This window comes from Dendrobium catenatum, unplaced genomic scaffold (genome assembly GCF_001605985.2).
Source record: "Dendrobium catenatum unplaced genomic scaffold, ASM160598v2 fragScaff_scaffold_740, whole genome shotgun sequence".
In the NCBI taxonomy this organism is placed as follows: domain Eukaryota; kingdom Viridiplantae; phylum Streptophyta; class Magnoliopsida; order Asparagales; family Orchidaceae; genus Dendrobium; species Dendrobium catenatum.
In genome coordinates this window covers 586,292-614,046 of record NW_021319202.1, presented here as the reverse complement: position 1 = coordinate 614,046, position 27,755 = coordinate 586,292, and the positions used below count along the sequence as shown (strand labels likewise).

The following is a 27,755-nucleotide window of genomic DNA, read 5'->3' as shown; positions in this document are numbered from 1 at the left end:
TAATTTGTATTGAAAATTTTGACTTTATATGCCTCATAATAGCATAAATTAGAGAATTATGCATGATATTTATTTCTTCGAGAAATATGTCAAAAGTTTATCTCGGTCTCAATTATTCACAATGAGGGATAACTTCTTGTATTCGCAAGCTGTATTGTGAAGTCGAATATTCTATAATGAGTCGAAAATGTTAGAATTTGAACTTAGTTCAAACCAAGTTCAAATTGGTTCGAACTTTGTTCAAATAAGATTCAAATTTATCGCCAACTTTTATTTGAATTGACTTTTAACCTGATTATGAACTCCTTTTCTCCTCATATGCTACACTCTATTGATATCCATAGCAAGCAACCATTGCGAACCACTCTTCTATTCACATGCTCTCGGGCTTGTCAATAGCTGCCCCAAGCAAGCTCCCATCGCCAAAACCTCTCATATTCGCACACCATCGATCCTATCGACACCATCCAGAAGCTAAATTTTGTGGCAAACAACTCTCATATTTTCATGTTGATGATCAATCAAAACTATCATCAAGCGAGCACTTGTCACAAACATATCTCAACTTCACATGTCGGTCCCATCAATGCCATCAACAAAAAAGTTGCTATTGCAAACCTCTCTCGCTTCATATGCCATGACTAGATAACACGATTTATAAATATTATCGGATGAGCACGATTTAAATTGTTTTAACCAGCAGATTGGGCCAGGCCCCTCTGGGCTGGGCTTCAGCCGGTCCAAACCCAGCCTTTTTTGATATGTTGAAGGGCATTTTGGGAATTATTGGTGAAATGATCGGCTATAAAATGAAGGGCAGAGAAACGCCTTCAGCAAATTTAGGCCGTCAATTTCCTTCATTACGATCAGTGCAGGTGATCAGCGTGTACAACCCAACGAAATCTGGATCATTCAGTGCCTTTCGAGGGTTTTGAGCCGGTAGTAGCATTTGAGAAGCCACTACTCTAGCCTCAGTCGCCGATTAACCCTCTTCTTCTCTCTTTGCTCGCTAACGCATTCGGAGCCTAAGGTACTCCACAACCCTATTGATTCTCATTTTCTATGTTATTTTGCTTTGGTTTCTACTTTTTTCCTTTGATTTCCATCATTGCATGGTAGATTCTTCATGCTCTTCTTAGGGTTTTTATTTATAGCTGTATCTCCTGTTCTTATAATAGAGGGTTGAAGGAGGAGTTACTATTCGTTTTCATTTACCCCCAAATCAGCCACCTCTCCATGGTTTGTGATTTTCTACTATTTTAACTGGAAACGGACTTTTAGTGGTATTCTTTGAATTTTCTCCTTTGTTGTGCGCTGTGTAGTTTGAGCTTTTTGTTGGTGAAAAATTGGTTAGTAAAAATGTTGAGGAGAATGCCCTAATATGTAAATCATGTTGAATGATATATTAATACTTTGAGGATTTTATTTGTTTCCAAGCGGTAGCTGAGTAGTTAGGCGATCCCCTCCTAGTATAAGTTGCTTATTCCTAAATTTTTAAGAATCTATTTGTCTTGCTCTCAAAAATGGCATGCTCTTTTGCTCTAGTATTGCAACCTTACCCTATATTGCAAAAAAGTAGGGATTCTATGAATTCGGATTGATATGTATTGTGTACAGTCATATTTATGAACCTCTGTGCAAAAATTAAGAAAATAATGATGTTAGCTATCAAAGATCTCCTGAATTAGACTTTTGAAAAATAGAAATCTGTCCTAAATTATGCAACAAAGAAGAATCATAACAATGCATGGAATCATCCCACATAGCCAAAGAACCAATGCATAATAATACATAGAATATTCTTGTATAAACAATGAACTAATCATAATATTGCATAGGATCATCTCACATAGGTAAAAAACCAAGGAAATTCAATATTCCCCATACGCTGGAGTTTGTATGTCAATGTCATCCGACTTATAGACCAAGAAGTGGAAGTCATCCTTTTCTAGAGCTTTGGTGAAGTTATTTGCACAGTGTAGTTTTGTTGGAACATGCAATATCAATATCGATGCCTACATCATTTGTGTGTTCATGAAAAAAAGATTGGTAGTAATGTGACTTGTATGCTTATTTTATTACTTTTGAATTATTAAAACCATGAGGAATTTATGCGTAGGCTTCCTTCTTTATGTTTCCATGCATGAATGAGTTGTTTATATTCAGTTGATGCATTTTCTAATTTTTTACTAGCTATATGGTAAGTAGATGCAACACACTTTATAATCATGCCCCTTAACTTAGGTGTACCCTTTACAACTAGGTGTGCCTTGTACCATTTAATTTTTCATCTGTGTGGCACTTGATTTTATAAACCCATTTGCAATTGATGGGTTTCTTCATGAGTGACAATAGTTTAATGCTCCACTTCACATTCTTTTCTAATGTTTTTATTTCTTGTTCCAAAGCCTCTTGTTATTGAGTATCTTTCATAGCTTGAAAATAATTCTTGGGTTTTGTTTTGAACATCTAAGTTGCCATGAATGCCTTGTGAGGTCAATCAAATGTTCATAAGATGTGTAACTTTGTATTATAGACATAGATAAGAGATCCTGGGGATGGATATGAGGTTTTATTTAAATTTGGTCGTTTGGCATGAAAAATACTTTAAGATGAATAATTGATCTTCAATTCTTAATTGGATTCATTTTTGGAATTGACTCATTATTGATTACTCTACTTTTGTGAGCTCCATTGCATTATGATATTTCCTAATTTGACCATGTAGCTGCACATGTGATCTTTCATGTGTCTTAGTTGATTATGGGTTCTTACATAGGGTTATTGCAAAATTAATGTAACTTGTGAGTAGTGGTTAAGAGCCCAAAAACCTTGAGCTTGTTTGTGCTTCAAATGTTGGAAGTGGAACTATTGGAGCATTGCAATTTTCTTCTTGGGTTTATGCAAAAATAATTTTTTTTTAACCAAATACTAGATTTGTTAAAGAAATTTTTTTAGCATCAATGTCAAATAACTTCCATCATTTTTAGGCAAAAGAATATCCAATGAATTTTTTTTTATTCTATTTTGAAATTTGTCTCTTAATCTCATCCTCCAATTAGGTTGGTAACATGATCCAAAATTAGACATGGTCATATAATATCACTCATCAAAACAAGATTTCATAGTGTGTTTTACCAATCAATGAATTCGTGAGTGTGTAGTTTAAAACCTAAGCCCTAAGAGATAATTGTGATTAAAATCTCAAAGCCAACTCCATATTGAAGATAATATGGTGTTTGTGTTTGACTTCCAAGTTATCGTGGAGGGTTAACACAAGATGTTTGGTTTATTATTCCATTGTTTGAATGAGACAATATAATTTTAAATGAAATAAATTTCCTTCTATTATTCTTTGTGAGTAGGGGTGTCAAAATGGGTTAACGGGTCGAGTTTGGATTTGACCTAAAATTAATGGCCCGAATTCAATCAACTTGAACCCAAGTCATTTAATAAATGAGGTCAAAATTATAGACCTGTACCTAACTCGTTGGTAACATGAATGACCCAAACCTGGCCCAATAACCTATTATGATTAATTTTTTTAGAGTTGGTCAACTATAGATTAGAGATAAATTGATAAAAAATAAGCATATTATACCAACAAGTAAAATAATTTTAGGAAAAAAAGGATAATTTTTGGGTCATAATCGGGTTCACGGGTTAACATGAACCTGACCTGTTTAATAAATAAATGGATTGGAATTGTGAACCCGAACTAGACCTGCTTCTTAAATGGGTCAGTTCGAATGGATTTTTTAGGTTGGGTTTGTGGTCATGTTGGCTGGTTGGGTCGTTTTTTGACACCTCTGTTTGTGAGCACTTTAATGATATGTCAAAATAGAGTTTGTTTTGTTTAAAAAAAAATCTAATTAAAGGCTTATATGTCCCTAATTTTCTTTCAAGAAATAAATATAACCATCTCTGATATGATAACTTGTAAATATTTGAAAAAGTATTATGCAGATATGCGGAGGGTGTGTTGTAGGGTCATTATATATTAAGTTAATAATGAATTAAATGAAAATACATGGAGGTTTTAGTCACCAAATAATAAAGGTTCTCTAGTTTGCTTAGCATGTAAACAAAAATCCTAATAATTGTGTGAAGAAGCCCAAAGTAGTCTCCTGAATATTTGTATGTGGACAATTTAATTCATGAGTATTACTTTTCTCTAATTTAGCCCATTGGCTATACAAAATTGATCCTCAATGGTCTATTAGGTAAACATTATGAAAAATGAGTTTACAAAATTATCCCAATTTAGTCCTCAAGGAACCATTCAGGATCAAATTTGTATAATTGTGTGACCAAATTGGAGAAATGTGATACTTTGGGCTTAAATTGACCACATATGAATATTGGACGGACTATTTTGTGCTTCTCCCTAAAAATGTTGTTTATTTTATTTATCTGAAGATATGGGAATAAAATCAAGACTTTGGGATGACCATGTTGGTGATGTTGTAGATCATAGTTCTTTGAATTGATGACGGTATAGGAAGATAATGATTCCATGCATTTGAGATGATCGACCTCAACCACCCACCCACACATATTTGATTCTCAGAGGTGATGCCTTGCGCAATTCAAATTTTATAAAATGCTATAAGCGAAAAATTTAATTGGCTATCCACCTCCAGTTGAATATGACATTGCAAGCGAAATCATGAATGCATAAGATATTTTGCAATATTAACTTGGAGCACAAGTACACTTGATCCATTATCTCAGCACAGACGATTCTCTCATTTTGGAGTTGTAGAGAGCAATGCACGCACATCTTATTTGGCTTTTTAAGGTAAATTCATATTTCTTACTGTATGCATTGAAGCATGAATATCAAGTATCCACTCATGTTTATATGAGGTATAACTTTTACCTAATATTGGCCAATTGAGACTTTCATACCATTAACATACTTGGAACTTTCATGCTATAAAACTTAGCCAATAGTTGTTTATTGCTCCCTTATGACTCCTGGAACCAGTTGTGCTTGACTTTACTGACTTGAATGAGCTACTGCTGCAAATTGAGGTCTGGCAAGTGAGGTAATGTTTGTAGGCTAAGTTATATCTTTGTTAGTTGGACTATTGTAGGCCCACACCCTTTGTTCTTTCTGCGAGATCCTAATCTTGATTTTGTCGGAGCACTTCTTCTTTTCATGTCCTACTTTGTGGTAATGTTTGCACTATGGTTTGCTTCTTTGATTTAAGTTTTTATTGTTCTTTCATTTTCTATTCACAAAACAAGGAAGGTCATCATCTTGACTCATTCTTCCTTTCCATTGGCTATCTTCCTTTGTCGGTCTAGTTGAATTGTCATTGAATATGGCTTGGTCAAGGATGGTAAATATTCAATGCTTAGGATTTGTGAATGGATCATTCTGTATGTCTGAATATTGAGCCCATGAGAAACTGGTGATTTTTTTAAACTTTCTTTTCTTTCAAATGCTCATTTTCTGTTGCCTATGTGCAACCTTGCGTCCTAAAGTTTTCATATAAAATTGTCTCTTGTGTCTTTCAATTTTGTCTAATAGCTTGCCATCAATAGCACCTATTGAAGAATAGTTTCAAATTTATTTTGGGAAACTCACATATCATTATCTTGAGAGAATCTCTCTTTCAGTTTATCCTATACAGCTTTTCCTTCTTCGGGGCAGGCAATGCTATCATTAAGACTTGTCAAGAGAGTTAAAAATCCGTCAGTAAACATGAATTTACATGCCTCCAGATAATTGAGTTCAACTGTATGTGCTACTCTATTTAGTGTTCCATTAACAAAACACGAGCTTATTATTTGCTTGCAACGTGTTTCTCATCTTCCTTGGCCAGGTCAAATAGTTGTATTTGTTGAGAATACCTATGACGGGTGGAGTTTTTGGATTAGCAGAGGATGTAGCGGGTGTTCTGTGATTTTTTGAAGAGCTCTTAGGGTTCCTTTCGTGAGTGGTGTGGAGGTATTTTTAGGGGTCCATTGATCTCAATGAAGTCAGCTCTGATTCCTCGTCGAAATAGGGATTTAACAAATTCTCTTTTATGTGATATGTATCAAGTACAACCATGTTTATAGGTCTTTGTATGTGCTATAAAAGAAAAAAAAAAGAGCTACAAAAGCATTCCTAGAATTCGAAGTTATCCGAAATAAACAACTAAGTGAACCATAGTGCTTAAAATAGAATCATCCTACATAGGCATGGAACTAATGCATAGAATAATGATATGTAGGCAATGAACCAATGCATGGGATCATTCCAAGATGGACAACATAATAATGTATATAATCAGTCAATCACAATATAGCCTAGGTAATTCAATGTGTATGTCTTGCAATTTATTTTCCTCATGATCCAGTAAGCTGTTAGACCAATTTAGGTTTACCTTTTGATACATAATGCAGATCTTGAGTTTTGGATTTAATTTGTCCTTTTGTGTTTGTTCACCACCACATGCTATTTCTATCATCAAGGAAACAAACACGGAGTTTGTTAAATGAATAGAAGAATGTAAAAATCCAAGAACTTTTTGGTTTTACTTGATGTTACCATTGATTAATGCACTTTTAGGTAATCTGTGGTTTGGCGATGCTACATCATCATAGTTTCCTTCACACTTGTTCCATATTTTTTTTTCCAATTATTTGGATCGCATAGAAGATTAACATGCGTGGTAATGATATAGATGGCTTTTTCATTTATCACTATACTTGTGGGAGGTGTATTTTGCTTAATTTAGTGAAACCTTTTTCCTTGATCGGCTACATTAATTGGAGATTTTTCTATTCAAGCATGTGATGAGCGTCTTCCCATTGCTATTGATGGCTTGACCTATTGCGACATTAATTATAACTACTCTGACATATTAACTGTTGTGAATTTTAGCAAGTATGGCAACAGAAGATTGTAAGGAGTTGCTTACCAGTGGTAGTCAACCTGATAATGTTGAAAATGACCTTTATAATGATGTCAATATTACGGCAATTTTAATCACTGGTGAAAAGAAAGGAGATACTGCACTTGAAGATGACAAAATGGCTGAAGTAGTTAACGTAAATGCTGTGCAAGAAATTGCTGCAGAAATTTCTACGGCTATAGTTGATGGGCATGAGAAGGCAGATGAAGTGGGTGGCATTGATGTAGAAAATGACAAGAAGGTTGAAGCAGTAAATAGTTCTCCCAACAAGGAAACAAAGAAAATAGTAAGGAAAAGGAAGAAGAATGCTGAAGAGGCCTCTGCTCATACTGTGTCATCTTCTCCCATGACAACAAAAAGGAAAACGATTGATGCTATTCCTGAAGATGAGGTGGAGAAAGCAGATGGTAAAGATGTAGAGGTTGGTAAAAAGGTAGAAGGGGCAGCAAACAAATCTGTAAAAGTAGCAAAGAAGAAAATTGTTGCGAATGTGAAAGGTGGGAGTTCCAATGCTGAGTCAGCTCCAACTAAATCACCAAATGTTGCAGCTGTAGAAGATACTTACGGTATTGAAGAAAATGCAGAACAAAATAGAGAAGTTGATGAAAATCATGCTTCTGCTACAAAAAATGCCACTCCTGCAATTGAGAAGAAGGACGCAGAAGGCACAAAAGGTAAAAATATAAAGAATAGAAAGAAGAGGGTAGCTGGTAGTTCTTCTTCCTTCTATGCTGATAAAATTAATACTGCAGATAAACCAAGTCCTTCGGCTTCAGGGAAACATTTAAAGAAAGATGGCACTGCAGAGAAAATATTAAAGAAGGTTGATGGTATGGGCTTGATATTCATGTGTAGCGCTAAGACCAAGAAAGATTGTTTTAAGTATAATGTCTTTGGTCTCCCTGAAAGCAAGAAGGCGCTAGTAGCAAAGATTTATAAGGGTATGAGGTTATTTTTATTTGATTTTGATCTTAAGCTGCTATATGGAATCTACAAGGCTGCAGGTCCTGGAGGCTACAATATTGAGCCTAAGGCATTTAATTCAAAATTCCCATCTCAGGTTAGGATGTGTTCTTCCCTTTACTTTTAGTTCCAAGTATTAACTTGAACGTGCTTGTAATTTTTCATTCCAAACAAATATTTTCCTTTTGACATGTCATTGAGTGGCATATGTGGGTAAAGGTGGGGTTCTTGTCTAACTAAGATTGATGCATCCCTCTAACAAGTAATTTAGAGTTAGATTCGATCTACTGATACACCAAATATGCAATTTTGGTCCAAAAACAATCTATTAATCACAACATATTTAATAATTTTGATGAAAACCTAAATGGTATTCAATTCAAGTGAAATGATTTGACTTTATGATTGAAACTACAACAAGAATCAAAATCACAGCCACACAATCAATTGAAGTTTCATGCAAATGATTTAAGAAATATTAGTTGCACTCTCAGCCAATACGGTAAAGGAAGAACATTAAATTAAGAGAAGGGATGAAACAGAAAGAAGTAATTGATAGGTAAGGCTCCTAAGGAGATTATCTTATTTAGAATGTTGCAATTGTCATACTTGATAAATGATTAGAATCTCAAAAGAAGAAAGTTGATTTGCACATTAAACAAATATTATTAGCAAATATTATTTCATAAGAAAAATGATTTATACTCCAGATTCCAGACACAGAATATGATAGAATAAGCTCCATTCAACAACCCAAATCATAGAAATAGGAGGATAGGAGAAGCCATGCAAGACGCATAACAATGTGAACCATAGCTTAGAATTGTGTAATTATGTATTGAGGTATTTTTTCCTGTGAGGTGAGGCATAAGCCTCATAATTAAACAATTAAATTAGTGAAAAATATGAAATATTAAGTAACCTACTAATATTAAAGTAAGATGTTAAAGTAAAAATAATTATAATAAGGCCATTAAAAATAATAAAAAGCTACAAGCATGTTAAATAAATAGAATCCCCCACTACGAGTTCAACATAAACAATTAGTCTAAGATTATAATTTATGAATTCAAAAATCTTCCTTATCCTCATCACTTAGTGTTTTGATTAAAGTCATCATTATAGTAATATAGTTAGTTACTTTCTTCCCTCTATTATACTAAAAATAAGAAAATGAATTTACAACAACAAAAGGAGAGACGTTGGAGGACTAGTGGCGGTGCAACAATGATGGTGATGCAACAGGATTGAGTGTAGGAGTGAGGGTCATGTGGTGTGCGTTGTGAGTTTCAGGTTGTGTGGCTTTTTCATGTTTGATATGATTTTAGCTGTAGTAAATAGGTTTAATTTTACATGTATACATATGTATATTTAAATTTAAAATGATTTAAACTCTAATTTTTAAGGCTTATGACTCTTTAAAATTGTGCTATGGCGTGCCTTTCTTTAGGCATGTTTCACCCTTCTAAGATGTTTGCTTCTTCTAGCAAGAGAGAGGCATCCTCCACATTTTTTTTTGGAAATTGTATTTAGGCTATAGCCTTAAGGAGAGCATCTAATTGCTTAATTTTAAATAATGATTTGAACCATTAAAATACATCACAAAAAAACTACATAATTAATAGAAGCTACATGAACTACAAAGCAATGACAGAAATAAGAGAAAAACCTCCATACTTGTTGTTTCCATCTTGGAAAAGTTTAACTTAGATGAATGATTAAGTAGTAAGATTGTGGTTGTAGAGCTGTTAGAGGTGTTGCAACTATTTTAATTGTGGTTGTAGAGCTGTTGTGGAGAAATTTACTTGTTTAAAAGCTGCTGTAGATATTATAAATACTTGTTTTTAAAGTTGGATAATATATTTCATATAACTATGTCATTTTAGTAAATCTGGTTCTCAAAAGTAGCTTCTCACCATAGAGTTTTCTAAAAGAAGCAAAAAAGTAGCCATATTGATGTGTTCTGAGAGGTTTGAAAAGCAAAGTAATGAGAAAGTTGCCCAAATATACCCTTAAAGACTCTACTAAATGCCTTATGTATGTAGCTTTGGAATTAACTAAATAAATATGGTTTGAATTTTGTGTTTTTTAAGGCATTTATCATGAAAATTCCAAAAAATGTTGACTTGATTTGACTTTCTAAAAAGGGTTTTGAATTTTTTAAATCAACATAAAAAGCACCAACAATAAAATGAATATTGGTTTGATTGATTGAGATTGAGGATAATACAAACAAATAATTTCTCAATAGTTTTATTATTGTTGTTTTATTAAATATATTCTTAAATAGTTAATTGTTTAGTCAAAGTCGAATATTGATTCATATTTTTAACTTGTGTTTAGGGGTAGTTACTATGGGATCAATTTATATATATATATATATATATTATATATAATATATATATACTAATATTATATTACTTAAGTTAGTTTATGCGTCGGTGGCGGTCCATAGGCTGTGACGACATGGAGGGTTGGTGTGGAGGCAAGTAGGACAGCTCTGGTGACAGAAAAAGTGGTGACAATAGTAGACGTTGGGGTGACTACAGGGTGAGGACAGCCAATGGAGTGGGTTGCTGAGAGTTCTTGTTTTGTAAATATTGAAAACTCCTAAAAGTTTTGGGTATTTTAAAAAATATCTTGATTTATGTGAAAAATAGGAAATAATATTTACAAAACACTAACAAAATATAATTTTTTACAGAAAAAATTAATGCCAAATAGGCCCTTAGGTTTATATATGATATCATATTCAATTCTAGATTTTTGTTTTGATTTGTGTGCAATTTAAGGTTTGGTGCATGAATAGGCTTTGGTGCTAACTGTTAGACTCTATTTCTATAATAAGTCTAACTTTAGGCACTTCTTTTGGTAATAATTTTAGAGTTTGGATTGGTATTAAAAAGAGATTCTTAAATATCTTATACATTTTTAGAAGGCTTTGATCTTATGGGCTTTTTATCCTAGTTGAGGTAGGTTGCTGATGAGATGAGGAAAGATGTTCTAATCAGAGGAAACTCAATATCTATCAAAATTTAAACCTCTATAATCATATATTATTTTTTGATGAACTTTTACTTTAATCTTACTTGATTTTTCGCCTAAGACTAACAATAAAATAATCAATAGGCAAATAATATTTGGCTATAATTAAGTTAATTCTCATAAAATATTTAAACACAATTATGGTCATCTTTTTTTAAAGATATTAAATTGATCATGCCTTTGATCTTTATTTTAGATTTAGACGAAAAACATTTATTTTTTAACTTAATGTTTCATATTAGCCTAAATAAGGTTTACTTTGCTAGCAATTTCAACATAATGATTGAATAAATTGTTTCATTATCTTAGAAAATTTAGTTCATTGGAAATCTGACATATCATACCTTTCAAAGACTTTTTATAATTTATCTAATCAAATTTGATACTACCTTATGATCATAACTCACTTTGAATGTATTAATTGTCTAAAACCATTCCCATAATTAAGATAAATTGCATTTCAAGTAATTATTGTTGTAGATCAGTGAAATTGTATTCCCTTGTTAATCATATAATTGACCCTAGTATATGGAGCATTACTTTTAATTGGCATTGTAATGTAATCTTAAGCTCAAATACCAATTTGTTGTAGGGCCTTCTAGGGTTTAGGGGTTTTAATGCACATCTAACATTTAATGCAGATATAGATGAGATAAAATTATGCAAAATAAACATGCAAATGTGGTGGGAAGACATGCTATTATTACTTAAAGCAGTTATTTTCTAATTTTGGTGAAGTTGGAGATGCTTCAAGTTTAAGTTAAGTGAAAAGTTTTTGGTTGTTTGATTGAAAATGAAAAAAAAGAAATTAAAGATAAAAATGCCACAAGCAGTTAAACCATGTAAATCATACTTTCAACTTATCATCAATGAGTCATAATATAATGTGATAGAGGAAGTAGAAGTAAGCTGCACTAGAGTAAAATTCTTAAAATAGGATACGTATTGCAGCAGCACACTATGCGAATAGGAGAACAGGAGGAAGAGCCATAAGAATAGGAACCACTGGAGACCATAAAAAGGTTAGCAGAAGCTGCAGAATCATAGAGTAGTTGCATGAATAAGTGAAGAAACACCATCAAGTGAGCTAGGAATTTTTGGTTATGGGATGACGGTCTTATGAAGATTAAGCAGTTTGTGACTTCCTGCTAAGACTGATGATGATTGGAAAACATGTTAACAACACTTGAATAATAGACGTGACAGGGAACATGCAAGAATGCTTTTGTGTGCGTATGTGTATTGTTAAGGTATATTATTATTCCAACACATCCTTGTGAGCATATGTTAGTATATGTTTATATAGGTATATCAGTTGAAGAAAATTTTTGGAAGTAAAGCTTTAATATGAAAATTTACATATTGATTTTTTATCAGTAGAGCCATATCAAGCAACAATTTGAATAAATTTTATTTGAATTCATTAGTTTACTTATTTTATTTTATTTACTTTTAACTTTTTGTTTTTTTAACATACCTGTGAAGAATATTTATGAGGACATGTTCCCTATTGGGTTGAGATTTTTTATTGTTTTTTTTGCCTTGTTTGGTGGTGAAGGCTTTTATATTTCTATGAGCTCTAGTTTTGGGAGTGGGAAGTTTTACTTTACAATGATAATTTAGCCAGATTTATTGTGATTCCAAAAAATAACCACACTTGTTCATGTTGTGGTTATTTGTTTTTATCAATTTTGCGGTATTCTGATCCTTCAAGTTTTAGTTTCAGTTATTGTTATTGTTGTCTTTTGGCATAGTTTCGTGCTATTCTAGGTAGTGGTTGGTTGGCTGGTTTCTAATGCTCTTTGTATTGGGGACTTCATAGATTATATAGAAAAGAATAACAAATGATTGCTTTGCCTAAGAATCTTTAAAATTTAATATTTTTGTATCAGATGTATGTTGCCCATGTAGTTGGATAAAAGTTTGTTGTTGTTGTTGTTGTTGTTGTATAAGACGTTTGCTTAAAAAATGAAGGGAAAATTTTGAATTTTGTAATTTTTGGTAATTAAAATGAGTTGACTTGGTGCTAACCATATCTACTAATGTAGGGATATGAAAAGGTTGTTTGAGGCATGTCATTTTTTAACATTGATTGAGAAAATTTTATTATGGTTTGAATCTTGCATGTGTAGGTTGAATGTGTCGTAACTTCAGTTTTAGCATAGTTGTGGCTATCTAATTATAGGATAAGCCATTTTCTTGTACAAGTATACTGTCTAAATTTTTACTTTAGGGACTAATGGATTTGAAGTAAATTGAGTGTAAATTATTCAAAACGTAGTTTTGAAATATGGGTGTTTAGATTGAAGTAAAATGAATGCAAAGTAAAATTTTGAAGTATTTAAAATGCGCATTTTAGTTCATTTTCTATGTATTCAACCTTCATCTGATTTTGGATGAATTTTAAATACACTGCAAGAGTAAAGCTTTGCTTGTCGTCGACGCACGTTAGTTGTTGGTTGTCGCTTGCCCACTGTCATTGGTTGTCGCTTGTCACTGCCTTCCATCATCATCCAATGGCAGCCGATTGTTGTTGCCACTGTCGCTGCATCCTGTTAGCTGCCATTGGCCACCATCATTATTGGTCTTTATAATTCATTCATTTTATTTCAAACCAAATGGAAAAGTAATTATCTTTATTTAATCTGCAATCATCCAAACAATTTCTAAACTTTTGAAACACATTGCATTTTGTTCTACTGTAGTTCATTTTACTTGGCATTCTTTTTCAACAAAAAAGAACTCTCTAGTGAATTCTTTTGTTGACCTAATTCTTCATATCTTGTTGTCGGTTTAGGAGCGTTCATGATTTTGTTCTAGTTTGATATAATTGAGATCGTAATTGCGTTGAATAAATTGCAATTGACTTTTTTGTGGTTCAAGATTTAGTTGATCTTTGTTTTATTATTTGGGTTCTAATTTTGATTTATTCTAATTTGCACAATTTTTTAGGTATTTAGTAGTCTTTGATTTTCAAATCCTAAGTTTTCTTATGTAAAATGCATATATTCGATCAGTCTATTTGCATTAAGAACCCCTATTGTAAACTATTATGCATCAAAATTAAGTATTGGAGCTTTAGGTTGTGCCAACATGTGACTTGGAAGTGAGGCTATTGATCATGGTAGTTTAATAAATCATGAAGGGATAGGATTTTGATTCCTTTGCAAAATCAGTTGGCTAAATTTTTGAAGAAATAAACAATTGCATGATGATATTAATTTAATTAAATTTTTTGAAGAAATGAACAATTGCATGATGATATTAATTTAATTAAACATTAATTAACACATTGGAATAAGGATATCATATTGATAGTTAATTTAGGATGTTTAATGCTGATGCTTATGGAAATCATAGATGTCTAAATTTTACTTTGATGGTGACATAACAAGAAAGTAAAAGTTAAAGTGTCTATTTATGATTGTAAAATTAATAATAAATTTTCACCATCTGGACATTGGAGTTATCTAACATATTTAAAACAAAGGGAAATATTGAAAGGAACTTGTTATGATTTTGAACTTCTAAAAATGAACCATTTTCCTTTTTTCTAATCATATTTGTTTGCTTGATGATTTAATTCATGAAAGTAGTAGACTAGGTTTGATTTGAGATATGATATTAAGAGGTTCATGAAACCTCATCCAAACCTATCACTTGAACATGCTTTTTAACTTGCATTAGATTTTGAATAATGTTAAAATTTTGTCTTAAAAGGTTATTAATATTTTGCGCATGTATTTTTTCGGCAAAGTAATTAAGAGGCTGTTTGGTTTGCAGAATTAGGAGGGTAAAGTAATGTAAATACGTGCATTTCATAAATTAGGTTGTTTGGTTGATTTTGAGCGGAACATAAGAAAGTCGTTCGATTCATTAGGGGTGTATTACCGAAGGCGATCATGAGACTTTGAAAGCCGCTCAAATTGAGCGGGTTAGAAATTCTCTGGCGTCACGATGGTTTCATGGAAGCTTAGCTTATAAGCTCCTCTCTTCTTCTCCATTCTTCCCATTCTCTCTCCGGCTCTCTAGTCCGAAATCCCCAACAGAAGCTCTCTCCCTCTCTAGAAGCCGAAGCCTTCTCTCCGAGCTCCCCCGATTCACACGAGCATAGGAGGCGAGGCCCTGTTTCACCGCAGCCAGGGATCTAACTCCCCCAAACCCTTCGGGGCCTGAGAGAAGTTCGTGAACCAGGCATGACCTGTTCATCCCTTCTCCATCCGCACACCGGAACTAGACCTAAAAAGAGAGTTTCAAAGCGCGGAAAATAAATTTCGATCCACGGCTCCACGCCAAGGTTTGTTCTCGTCAATGGGCCAGTAGTAGGATTTAGGCTTCTGGCCTTTCATCTGTGCTTTTTCTTTAGTCATCATTCTGAGATTTCTCTCGACAGAGCATTCATCTTTGCTCGTCGACGAAAAAAATTTAGCAATTTCGCAATGACGGGCAAAGGGAAAATTTTTGCGCAGCTTCTCTTTTAAAAAAATTATTGAGCTTTCCATTGTTATTTGAAAGAAGAAAAGTTTGTTGAGCTTCTTATAACCTGTTATGGTTGGTGAGAATCCCACGAGTTGCAGTTGTCAGAGCAGGAGTTTTTTGAATAGAGATGGTTGGAAATTTTGGTTCCACGGAGCAGATTCTATGGCCGGTTTCGTTTATTTCTGGCATCTTCATGTGCAAAATCTTAAGTATTATCCTTCTGTTACCACCCAGTCTACCTGTTGGATTCTATTGCGCATAGTAATTAGAACAAAACAAAAATCTATGATATTAATTGACTTATTCTTTTGGAGGTTGCTGTTAGTGTGCGTCATGAGAAAACTTGGCAATTTGCTTACATGCATGTTTCAATCGCTAAATGCTTTGTATTATATTTTCATTGTTTTGTTGCATACTTTGCTTCGAAGCATGCTTAGTAGCCATGCCATCCTACTCATTTTCAATTTTAAGTTACACCAAAATTAATTGGGCCTTTGTCTTGTCCTTTAACATTCTAGGCTCCATATTCATGAAATCATCGTCAATGTTTATTCTTGCCAACCTTTTAGGTGGGGTTTGTGAATCCTAATTCCCTATCCATTCGTATTGTGGTTGTTTGAGATGTTAAATTTATTCTATGTAATTTTTTATGCATAACTTCTCTCTCTGTCAACTTTGTATCTTTGTTACATTGCCCCACACAACCAATTTCACTCATTTACATGTGGTATTAAGTTCAAAACTTTAAGGTCAAGGTAGAAAGGTGTCAATTGTGAATTAAATCTTTGAATAAAATGAATAAAGAGATACAATACATGGTATTGATCAAATGTTGGAGGTTAAGGATGTTATTGATTGCTAAACGAAAAAAATTGATTATATTGCTAAATTAAAGATATATGGTTAAATTGTCATCAACATATATGGTTAAATTAATGTTTTGCTTTGGAATACTGTTTCAGATAAACAAGGCCTTAGGCCCCCTTTTTTTGTTGAATGCTTAGGGGACTCCATATAAAATTTCCAATTTTATTGATTGCCAAGCTAGTTAATGCAGACATAATTCATGTGTGTTGGCTTCCAGGAGAAGCATTTGAATACAGCTCATTTAGTTATCTCATTTACTTTGGAACTGAGTTTTGTAGGTCTCAACTGTTATGAACTTCATGTTTTGCAGATGTTCTTAAGGAAAATGGAATTATTGTTCAAAGCTTTAATTGAAGCCCAACTCTTATGATGTCATATTTGTATGAGACATCATTCTTTTAAAAGTAAAATCTAAGCTCTCATTTTCTAGTTGTTGCGACATCATTCTTGAACTGTTCTAGTCCAGTAATCAGCTCAACTTCACCGCCCAATGTCATATTAGATACATCATTTCTACAAGCAGCGAAAATAAAGTTATCATTTCTATGATGATCTTTATCATGATTTATTTTTTGCTGTGCGAGAAGCATTTTTCATGCCTATAATGATTGCAATGTGGTTAAACACATGGTCTGGTGATCATTCATTTTCTTTTGGAAGGAATTTTTTTATTTTTTATTTTTGTTTTGGTGGTGCTTGAGGAGATTTTGTGCTGCTTTGTGTTGTCATGCCTCGCTTTATTGTGGTGAAATAATTTCTCTGTACCATAATATTTGAAATTGGGTTTGTTTGAACATGATAAGGTCATGCATCATCCCATCTTTTATGGAGTTTTCAATATAATTTATGTACATGTGATGAAGTTTTGTGGCTCTGAGAAGTGATGTATCTTGAAGATGTGTAATATCATAATTTGTTACTATGATAAAAAAAATGTAACCACATTATAGTAAAAAAACTTTATAAAAAAATGTAACTACACATTAACATTTTTATTTTTTTGAAGAAAATTGTATCCTTTGTTTTATCTCTATCATGAAGTATAGCTGGGAGGGCTAAATCATGTGTCAGTTATCAAGTTTAATGCCATACACATTAAAATTCGGTAAAGTGTTGTTGATGTCTCTTTCTAGTAAGAATTTGTGAGGAAGATAACAGTGATTCAGAATTTTTCCATGAGTTGCTTATGGTTCCTATGGAATTTGTCTATGTTTTATATGGTAATGATGTAGCATATTTGGATGGTCTAAAGTTTCTAAGGCAACCATTGCAGCCATTATAATAATGCAAGGAATTTTTAAACCGCTCAATTTGAGAGGGTTAGAAAGCTTCTCGCGCGAAATAACTATGGAACTTGCTCAGCATAAAATTAAAGAAAGAAATCAGTATGAAAATTTAATTAACTGAATTTTCTTTTGTAAAAAGCATTACTTGAAAAATAAAATATTTAAACTTTCACAAAATTAAAATTTATGTCTATCACAAGTTTATTTACGTCTAATTATTATAAATACACTACTTTTATAAATATACTAGTTCTAATGCCAAAATAAATTATTACAAATATATCACTTTTACTTTACTCTGGATATACCTAACCAAACAAGGGAAACGTTTCTCCTGTGTTTATTTTGCAGACAACCTAACAGTAACAAAGTATTCAGAATACAATGTATTTACTTTATACTGCATTTCTTTTTCAGGCAACCAAACAACCCCTAAGTTCAATCTGTTGTATGCATCTAAGGATAGTAATATTATATTAAATAAGGACATTAAGGGAAAGTCATCTCCATTTATTTGTTGGTTTAAGATTTCGGCCAAGACATTTTAATTGTCATCAAAATGCTTTGATGTTGCCCATGAATTCAATGAGAAAATAAGCTATTTTAAGGATTTTTTAATTGATAATTTTTAAAATATCATTTGTTTCACCATAGCTATTTGTAAGATTGAATTTGATTTGTAGTTAGTTTTTTTTTTTAATCTATTTCAAACATGAGAAAATTTATTGAATTCATCATTGATAGTTGAGTTATATGAATGTCATGTCTAAGTCTTGACCTCATGAATTTTCAATCTAAATCATATCCACAACCATATATAATAATAGCTTGGATAGATGAAGCCACTTATTTTGTGTCTCAGGGGTTTTGAGTTCATATTCAATTAGCTATTTATATTTGTAGAGTATGGTGCAATGTGCTACCCATGGATGTTGCTCATAAAATTTTGGGTGCCCCTTGGTTATATGATTTAGATGTTACTCAAGCAAAACTACTAGGAGAAGGTAGTTTTGAAACTTATAAAGTCTAAGAGTAAGCTTGGTTCTGCAAAAGAATTTAGTGCTCTCCTATTGTGAAAACAAAATCTTTTCATATTTTGAATCAACCTGCATTTGACCAAAAAAAAAAGAAGGGTGTGATCTATATGCCTTGGTAGCAATCGAGTTGAATGATGCATGCTAGAGATTGGAACTTTTCTTTATGATATTAAGTTCGCTAATTTTCAAGATATTTGCATGATTTGCTTCTTGATTAATTTCCACCATTTAGGGATATTCAACAACCATAATTTAGTTCCTAGATCATTATTTTCAAAAATTCATTAGTGGATAACTCCAACTAAATACATTGAGCTTAAAAGATGGGTTGATGATTTACTTGAGACATGATTTCTTAGGGAAAGCATGAGATGAATGCTTACACCTGAAAGAGGATTGGGGTTGGCTATCAATAAAATCATGATCAATTAAGGATTTTTATACATCATTTTGATCATAGCTACAAATAATGAATAAATCTGTCATACTTTTTTAAGATTGATTTGAGAAGTGCTATCATCAAGTGAGAATGAGGGAAATGTGATGAGTGAAAAATAAGTTTCAAGACTAAAGATGGATTATATCGATGACTAGTAATGTCTTTTGGATTAACCAATGCCCACATTTTATGAGAAAAGTCTTTTTTGTTTACTTAGATGATATTTTAATTTATAGCAAGGCATGAATTTGATCATTTGATAGATTTTAGAAAGTTTTTGAGGCTTGACAATCTAATATTTTTTTTTGGGACATTTAGGCCATTTAAGGCAAACTCACACACACAACGCAAACACAAAGACTCGAACCTTAGACCTCTTAGTTGGAAGCCTAAGCTCTCAACCAATAGGCCAAGGAGAGTTGTGTTTGACAATCTAATATAGTATGCGTGAATCTAAAGTTGTTTTGTGCACCCATTTTTAATCTTCTTAGTATTTGTTGTGTATGGTGATGTATTGTTTGTTTATTCTGATAAGTCTGAAGCTATAAATAATTGGCCAAAACCCACCAATATACTTAATATTCAAAGTTTTCATAGTTTTATCTCTTTTTATATACAATTTATCAAGGATTTTGTTATTAACATATCTCTAATTACTAATTGCTTGAAAAATGAGACTTCAAAAGGACTAGTTTTTTAATTAGACTCTTGTTGAGCTTAAGAAAAGGCCTATAAATAGATCTGTCTTAATTCAAGAGATATATCTTATTAAATTCTTCAATTAGAAATTGAATAAAGTTAAATGCAATCACTCAAACTATGATAGAGTGATGGGGACATCAATGCATGGAAAGTTTATTATAGAATGAGTCGTAGATCGACCCATGATTGAGTTGTTATATTATTTGTTGTTATGTGTGTTGTATGCGATTTAATTTAGTTTGTGAACTTTTCCTTAATGTTATCCAAGGGCATTTGTGAACTTTCCATTAATATTATGCTATAAGCCCAAGGGCATTTGTGTCTTTTGCATTGTCATGTGGTGGAGCCTATATATATGGCTCTCCCCCTTGTAACGATGATGGTTATTTTTTAATGAATTCTGATTTCAGCCGTCTTCTCTTGTGTGAGAGTGAGTGTGGTGGAGTGGTGAAGCCTTAGGATAAGGCAAATGAAGTACCCAATAGCCCATTAAGGTGAGCCCTTGGTTTTCCCATTGTATCTTTCCCCTTTCCCTCCTCCTTCCTCCCTAACCACTGATCAACTCCTCTTCCCCTCCCTTTCTTGGCCAGCCACCCCTTCCTCTTCAACCGCCCACGATAAGCCCACCACCACCACCTTCCCATCCAAGTTCCTAGTCCAAAATTTCCCAAATATGAAATTTTGACCTTTGGGATTCCAATTGGACCCCACTTGTCTCTTGGAACTCTTCATGTTAATTAATAGGAAGTTCACCCATTAATTGCCTCTCATTAATTTCATTTTCAAAATTAGTTGGAAATTGGAAAAGCCATAACCCCTTCCCTTTCCCCATGGTTGGCCCACTCTTGGAATTTTTCATGTTAATTAATGGGAAGTTGACCCATTAATTGTCTCTCATTATTTTCATTTTCAAAATTAGTTGGGAATTGAAAAAGCCACAACCCCTTCCCTTTCTCATTGGCTGTCCCACTCTTGGAACTCTTCATGTTAATTAATGTGAAGTTGACCCATTAATTGCGAAGTTCACTTTTCCCTCTCCTAAAACTACTTTTCCGTTTTCCAATTCCACTCTCTCCCATTCCCCTAAGCCCCACCACTCTAATTAACCTCTCACCATTCCTAATCTCTCCCAAATAGCAAAAACCATGGCCTCCCTCCTGTCACACCCTCGATGTATTGATGACTAGCGTAGGACTTCCATTTTTCAGACCTACTCCAAATTGAAAGATAAAAATTGCAAAGTCATCACCGATAGTGGCAGTTGCATCAATGTTGTCTCCTTTAGCTTAGTGACCCGCCTTGCCTTTTTTGCTGTTCCCCACCCCAGTCTATATAAGGTAGCTTGGGTCAATTCCACTGCCTTGGAGGTGAAAGAACGAAACCTTATACCCATATCCTTTTCCGATTATAAGGAGAGTTCTTATGGATGTGGGTTAGGTTATATTGGGCCGCCTCTGGCTTTTTGGTAACGATGTCCACATTTATGGTTGTTCAAACATCTGTGTGTTTGAACATGGCGGCAAGAAGATCAAGCTCTTGCCTAGTCAGCCAAAGTCTAAGGATGAACCTAAATCCAATCATGTGAAACCTAGTAAAGGGTTCAACCTTGTATCTGCCAAGATTATTGATTCTTGTGCGGCCCAAGGGGCGCCCCTTTATGCCTTAGTGGGTCGTGAGGTTACTGAGGAGCCTGATAGGCCCATTCCTTAGGAGGTCCAGCCCATCTTTCTTGACTTTTCTGATATTTTTCCTGAGGACCTTCTTAACCAGTTACCACCTTTGAGGGATATACAACATGCCATTTACCTTGTCCCAGGTGCTTCCCTCCCCAACTTGCCTCATTACCGTATGAATCCCATTGAGGTTGATGAATCACACCATTGGCCTGAGTCCTGCTGAGATTATTTATGGGTACAAGCCTATCCAACCGTTATATCTTATCCATATGTGTCCTAGGTATAGAGTATCTGAGTCTGCATTTACATTTGCATCATATTTGCATGACTTACATGAAGAAATTACAACCCGAATTGAACAAAATAATGCAAGCTACAAAATTCATGCGGATCTTAAAAAAAGATTTAAAACATTTGAGGTGGGTGATTCTGTGATGGTTCATATTCATCCCGAGCGGTTCCCAAAAGGAACTATTAAGAAATTGCATGTCAAACGTAAGGTGATAAAGAAAATCAATGATAATGCTTACGTGTTGGATCTGTCTGCAGATTTTGGCATTAGTACCTTCTTTAACATTGAGAATTTAGCAGCCTACGAGAGACCAAATTTTAACCCACCCAATCCACTATATTATGAGCCTTGTGTGATCCCACCTTGTGAGCGCCCTAGCCTACCTCCACTTTCCAATTTACCCAAATCACCCAATGCGGATAAGATTGACATGATCTTAAGTGATGAAATCATTTCCACAAAGGAAGGCAGACTAACAAGATATCTAGTCAAGTGGAGAGGTAAGCCAAAGACTGAGAATACTTGGCTAGATCGTGAGGAACTGTAGAAGATTGATCCAAATATGTTGGAGTTGTATAAGAGTTCACATGGCGCCTACTCGACGCGGTCAAGATCTCTCCCATCTTGGGAGAATGATGGTGACATCAATGCATGGAAGTTTTATCATAGAAGGGGCTGTAGATCGACGATCACGATTGAGTTGTTATATTATTAATTGTATGTGTGTTGTATGTGATTTAATTTAGTTTGTGAACTTTTCCTTGATGTTATGTTGTAAGCCCAAGGGCATTTGTGAACTTTTTTGTAATGTTATGTTGTAAGCCCAAGTGCATTTGTGTCTTTTGTCTTGTCATGTGATGAAGCCTATATATATGGCTCTCTCCCCCTTATAAGGATGATGATTATTGTTGAATGAAATCTGATTTCAGCCCTCTTCTCTTGTGTGAGAGTGAGTGTGGTGGAGTGGTGAAGCCTTAGGAGAAGACAAATGATTTGTTACTATTAAAAAAAATTATGATTTTTTTGTAGAAGATTGCTTTTGTAAAAAACGATTCATTTAATACTATGCTATAAAACTATTGATACATCAAACATTTCTAACTTATGTTTTAATGTAGTTCAGTAGCGTGAAATGCAAAAAATAATTGTTTTTGATCGATATGTGAAATTCATGTGCTATTTGTTGGAAAACTCTTTGAAAGAAAATGATAATAAATCTTAATACTTTATTTTAGATAGATTTTTTAATGCATCTGTGGCAGGGAAAACAATCAGCAAAATGCAAAGTATATTTGGATGAAAAAAGTCTACATATTTTCATGATATTTGCTTTAGAAAAGCTACTTTTGAGAAAGCATAATAGAAACTACGGTCGAGAAAAAAGATGCTAGCAAATTTTGATAGCAAAAATAGGAAAGCATCAGCCGCCCCAAATGAAGCCTAAATTTTCCACTTCACCCAAACTGATGAACAAAGTTAAGTATTTAACGTTTATTTGAGAGATTTGTTGTGTTGTTTGAGAAAAAATTATGCATCTGATTGGGATTTGATATTGCTTATGGTTAATCTGTACACAGTTTATTTTTCTATAGATATATTGGCTTGATTACATTGAAGGTTGTCAATGGATTTCGACCTAAAAGCTTCTAGATCTTTTTTTTAGTTTCTTATTGATTTTAGGCCTTATATGTTTACACAATCATTCACACAGTGCATTATAAATTTCCTAAGGATTTTCATAAACAAATTGCTCAATTGAAGTTTTTTTCTTGTGTTAATTAAGTTTAAGTTGAGTTTAAATCTAGTGATAGTTATGGTGCGTTAAAATTCAAAAAGAATTTCATCAGATATGTTTTAGAAATTAAATGAGGTAAAGGAAGGGCCATTCAAAATCTTGAAGCGCATTGGAATTAATGCATACAAATTACAAATTCTAGTAAAATCTAACATTACTCTTGTTTTAAATAATACGATTTGACTTTATTTCATGAATATGTTGTTAATTCTTTGAATTTTTCTCTCTTTCGACCTCGTGTGAATAGGGGTCTATATTCAGTTGGTTTGGAATGGATTGTCTAAACCAATTGGTTTTGAATTTAAAATCCAATCTACCAAACTAATCAAACTATTAGTATAATCGAACTACGTTTAAGTTTGGTTAATTTGGTTTGGATTGTGATTAACCAAAAATAGAGACACCTTAGTTATATTTAATTAAAGTAGAAATTGCTGACCATGGTTTGACTATGTAGAATGTATAGTTCTTGAATTGCATATTGATTTATTAATTGTATTAATCACATACAAAACTATATATAAGTATAAAATAAGTATCCACATTGTATAAAACATTACTTTAACCAGATGAAGTAAATTGTTCTATTGATAAAACATTAAAACATTAGATAAATACCCAATACCCAACTAACTCACATTGCATTTGATTTTAATGATACATTTGAATTAAAATATACAAGAGGTGAGTAGTCATTTAAATTAGCCAATAATATAAAATAATTTAAATGATTATGAGCGATGGGTGTTTGAAATGGGCTTTTAGATCTAATAATTGAATGGTTATAAAGATGGAATGGATGATATTGAAGATTTAATTATTTCAATTAGATACATGGTGCAAAATTTAGTAGTTTATTACACTTTTTTTAAAATAATTTATTTCTGATGAATTTTGAACTTGGAATATAATAGAACTTGGATATTTATATTTCCCTTATTTTAGTGTGATGATTAACATTGCATATCTTAAAAAATATGCAAGTTCTATTATAAGGATTCACGAAGTTCTTTGGCGGTGAGCGAGATCCCATCTTGGAGGCGAAGATGGTTACCTAAGCAACGAACGAGCACTTGTCGTGACTTCCGATTCGACACCTTCGAATGAGACGAAGAAGCTACTTTAGCGACTCTATCAAAAACAATTTCTCGTGAAGCCAAAGTAGCCACGAAGAAATGATGAAGAGGAAAAGCGACAGCAATGAAGCACGGGAAGAAGATGAAAAACAAACCTAGGCAGTCTCCTAAATTAAAAATTAATCTAAGTTAACGTTATTAATATAATTCAAATATTAATAATTAATTAGATTAATTAAATAATTAGTAGTGTAATTAAGTAATCTAATTTAGCTTAACTAATTAATTAGTAGTATAATTGGTCATTAAATTAGTTTAATTAATATAATTTAAAATAAAAATAGTTAATTACATACTTAATATTGTAAATAATAATTAAATAATTAATTAGTAGTTGAATATTTAAGTGATCAATGAGATAATTAATAATTAAAACAAATTAAATAACATAAATAAAATCAGTTAAAAAATTTCTATTTTCAAATTATAATTAACAAATTAATTAGGTTTTAAAAAAATAATTAGATAATCAGTAATATAATAAGTAATTTGATAATTAACATCTAAATAACTAATTTGATAATTTCTAATAATTACATTAGGTCATAATTATATTATTTATCATTATAACTTATTAAAGATAATCAAAATTAAAGTTAATAAGTAACTCATGCTTAACGTGCAAATTAATTTCAAAATACATAAAATTTAATTTATAAATGAATCAACCATCTTATATCCTGGATTATGTTGCCAAACAATTTCTCAGGATTTAACATATGTAATGCCAAATTGTTTTCAGGATTTAACCCCCTTAGGATTTACTAAATCCGGATTTACAGGATTTTCTAAATCCGGATTTACTAAATCTCACTAAAGTTAAATCCTACTTGTCGCCAAACAGCCCATTAACTTTCTTTTAGGTGGGATTATAAGGAGGCACATAAATGTTTGTATTTTTTGTCGTTTGTCTCTATCAGGTTCGTTTCACTGTTTTAAGGGATTGTCTGCCCTTACCAGAGGAGAAGTTTAAAGCAGCAATAAAGGAAAACTATGTAAGAAACAAGTTTGATTGCCAGCTTTCAGCAGAGCAGGTTAGCTATGTTTGCATTTAACTGTCCATTCCCTCCCCCCTCCTAAAAAAAAAAAACTTTTCCAAATATTGTTTGTATATTATTTATAGGAGTGTTGCATTACTCATTCCCAGATATTGCTGTGCAGGTGAGAAAATTATGCAAGTTATTTCAGAATCCAACAAGCGGCGTCTCAATTCAAAAGCACAGGCCTAGAGCTGGCAGAGAACTGAAGCATAGGCATGAGAGGAGAGAAGCTTACCCATTACCACCTCCTCGAGTTCTTCGTCTATCTCCGCCGCCTCGAGCTTTGCCTCTGCATACAATTCCTCGACCATTGCCTGCTCCACCACTACCACCCTATACTTACGAACGACCTGTTGATGACTACTTTTACAGGGGAGAGCGTCACAGAGTTTTGGATTTAGAAATGAGGCCAAGGGATCTTCCTACAATAGACTACCATGATCCCTATAACCCCTACAGGGAGCATGTTCTATATCGCGAACCAGCTTATCCCCCAAGCTTTTCTGCTGCATATGCTGCTCGCCTTCGTGAACCACGTACTCCACCCAGGTACCTTTACTGAGAAAGCGAAGTTTGGTGGCTGATTCTGATACCACTTGGCATTTTTATTAAGTAAGAATTATCCATCTTTATGTACTTTTTGAGACTATTACTTTCTTCTGCCGAAATATTAACTCTGATCATTTTCGTAGCTCTTCAATTTAGATGTCTGTAAGCGTAGTGAGAGTTGTGGGGAGTATTTTATATCTATATATATGTTTTGCAACATTAGCATATCGTTGTAATCGTTTTATATGCATTAGAAATGACTAGATTGTCGCTGTTGCTTTCCTCGTGTTCTTTTATCCTGATAGTAACACACTGCGGTGGAATGTTGATGGTATTCTGTGGCTGTTTTGTGTATAGACGCTTGGGACTTATTAGGTAATAGTTGATGCAAATTGGTCTCACCATTCTTGTTGTTACCTTATTGGACGGCACTTGAGAGATACCACCTTTTTGTCATAATGATGATGAATGGGTGGTTTCTCTTTGGAAATAGTTAATTTTGACACAAATTAGTATTAGCATAGTTTTAAGGCAAACGTAAAGCTAGGTGTTGTTTGTATTGGGGTAGTCTATCATGATGGTCTGAGGCCGTATAACAAGAGTGAAGTTTAATAGTCCTTCGTTGCTCGGGCATGCTCATGAAAGGATTAATTATTCGGTGTGGATATTTAACATTGTTTTGAGATCAATAATAATGAATTATGCCATCTCTTGTTTGGTACCGTGGCTTTGTACTGTTTTGGTACATTCTGATTACTCTCCGGATTGTGTTATGCATCCAATCTCCGCACAGAATAATCTCTCATGAAGGGTTCGTAAGTTTTGATAATCGAGTCCTCCCAAGCGCACTCCTAATCGATCCTCATTAGGTTGTTTGCTCTGGTGGATCTTTTTTCTCCAAGCTTATCTTTTTTAATAATATTCCTGGTATATATTTACAATGATTGATTTTATTAATGCATTTGAGTTGAATTGATTGGCAAACAAGTGCTAGCCTGCTAGGCTTGACTTGGGTGGTAGGCGGTTCTCTGTGATGATGATTTGTGGCGTCATTAAAAATATATTTGATTGCCAATCTAAATATATTATATCGCAGCTCTCAACATCACAAACATATCAATGGTAAGACATCTAAGTTTTGATAATCGAGTTGGAGGGTCACCTGAAAACTTTGATAATATCACATCATTTTTATATGGATATGTTATTCTCCTTGAGAGTAGCATTTTGTTGCTCATGCAACTATGTCCTACAAGTTAAAAATGATTCAAAAGCTTTTGATAATTTGTGCATGTATGGAGGTCCAGAATGGGCATCAGCATTATACTTAACCAAAGCTGGGGAACCCTTTTGGTCCTCTCTACAGGCAAACATGTTGCGCCAAGAATGTTGCCATCTTATGCATGAGCGAGACTCACATGCTGACTGGAAGAATGCCCAAGGCCAATAACATAAGGTGTACATAGCTCATTTTGATCTATTGGTTGGGTGCATTGACAATCAATCAAAAAATTTTGAGTTTGAGTCTTGTGTATATA

At 33.3% G+C, this 27,755-nt stretch overlaps 1 protein-coding gene across 2 annotated transcripts; it reads left to right on the top strand.

Annotated features, from left to right (window-relative positions):
* The first annotated feature begins 837 nt into the window (after positions 1-837).
* LOC110110219 lies at positions 838-26,499 on the top strand. 2 transcript variants are annotated; one of them, XM_020841600.2, is made up of 6 exons: positions 838-1,030; positions 1,179-1,239; positions 6,881-7,585; positions 7,664-7,971; positions 25,549-25,662; positions 25,790-26,499. In XM_020841600.2, exons 3-6 carry the CDS (start codon positions 6,886-6,888, stop codon positions 26,228-26,230), a joined length of 1,563 nt encoding a protein of 520 aa, XP_020697259.1. In that variant the 5' UTR covers positions 838-1,030; positions 1,179-1,239; positions 6,881-6,885; the 3' UTR covers positions 26,231-26,499. The 2 variants fall into 2 exon arrangements, with proteins under 2 accessions (XP_020697259.1, XP_020697257.1); XM_020841598.2 differs by lacking the exon at positions 1,179-1,239 and having other exon boundaries at positions 839-1,030.
* The last annotated feature ends 1,256 nt before the right edge of the window (positions 26,500-27,755 follow it).

Bases quoted from the DNA above. Each gene is read 5' to 3' on its own strand.
- LOC110110219 (XM_020841600.2), top strand. From the start codon at position 6,886: ATGGCAACAGAAGATTGTAAGGAGTTGCTTACCAGTGGTAGTCAACCT. The intron at 7,972-25,548 runs GTTAGGATGTGT...TGTCTCTATCAG, and splicing joins ATTCAAAATTCCCATCTCAG to GTTCGTTTCACTGTTTTAAG. The intron at 25,663-25,789 runs GTTAGCTATGTT...ATTGCTGTGCAG, and splicing joins GCCAGCTTTCAGCAGAGCAG to GTGAGAAAATTATGCAAGTT.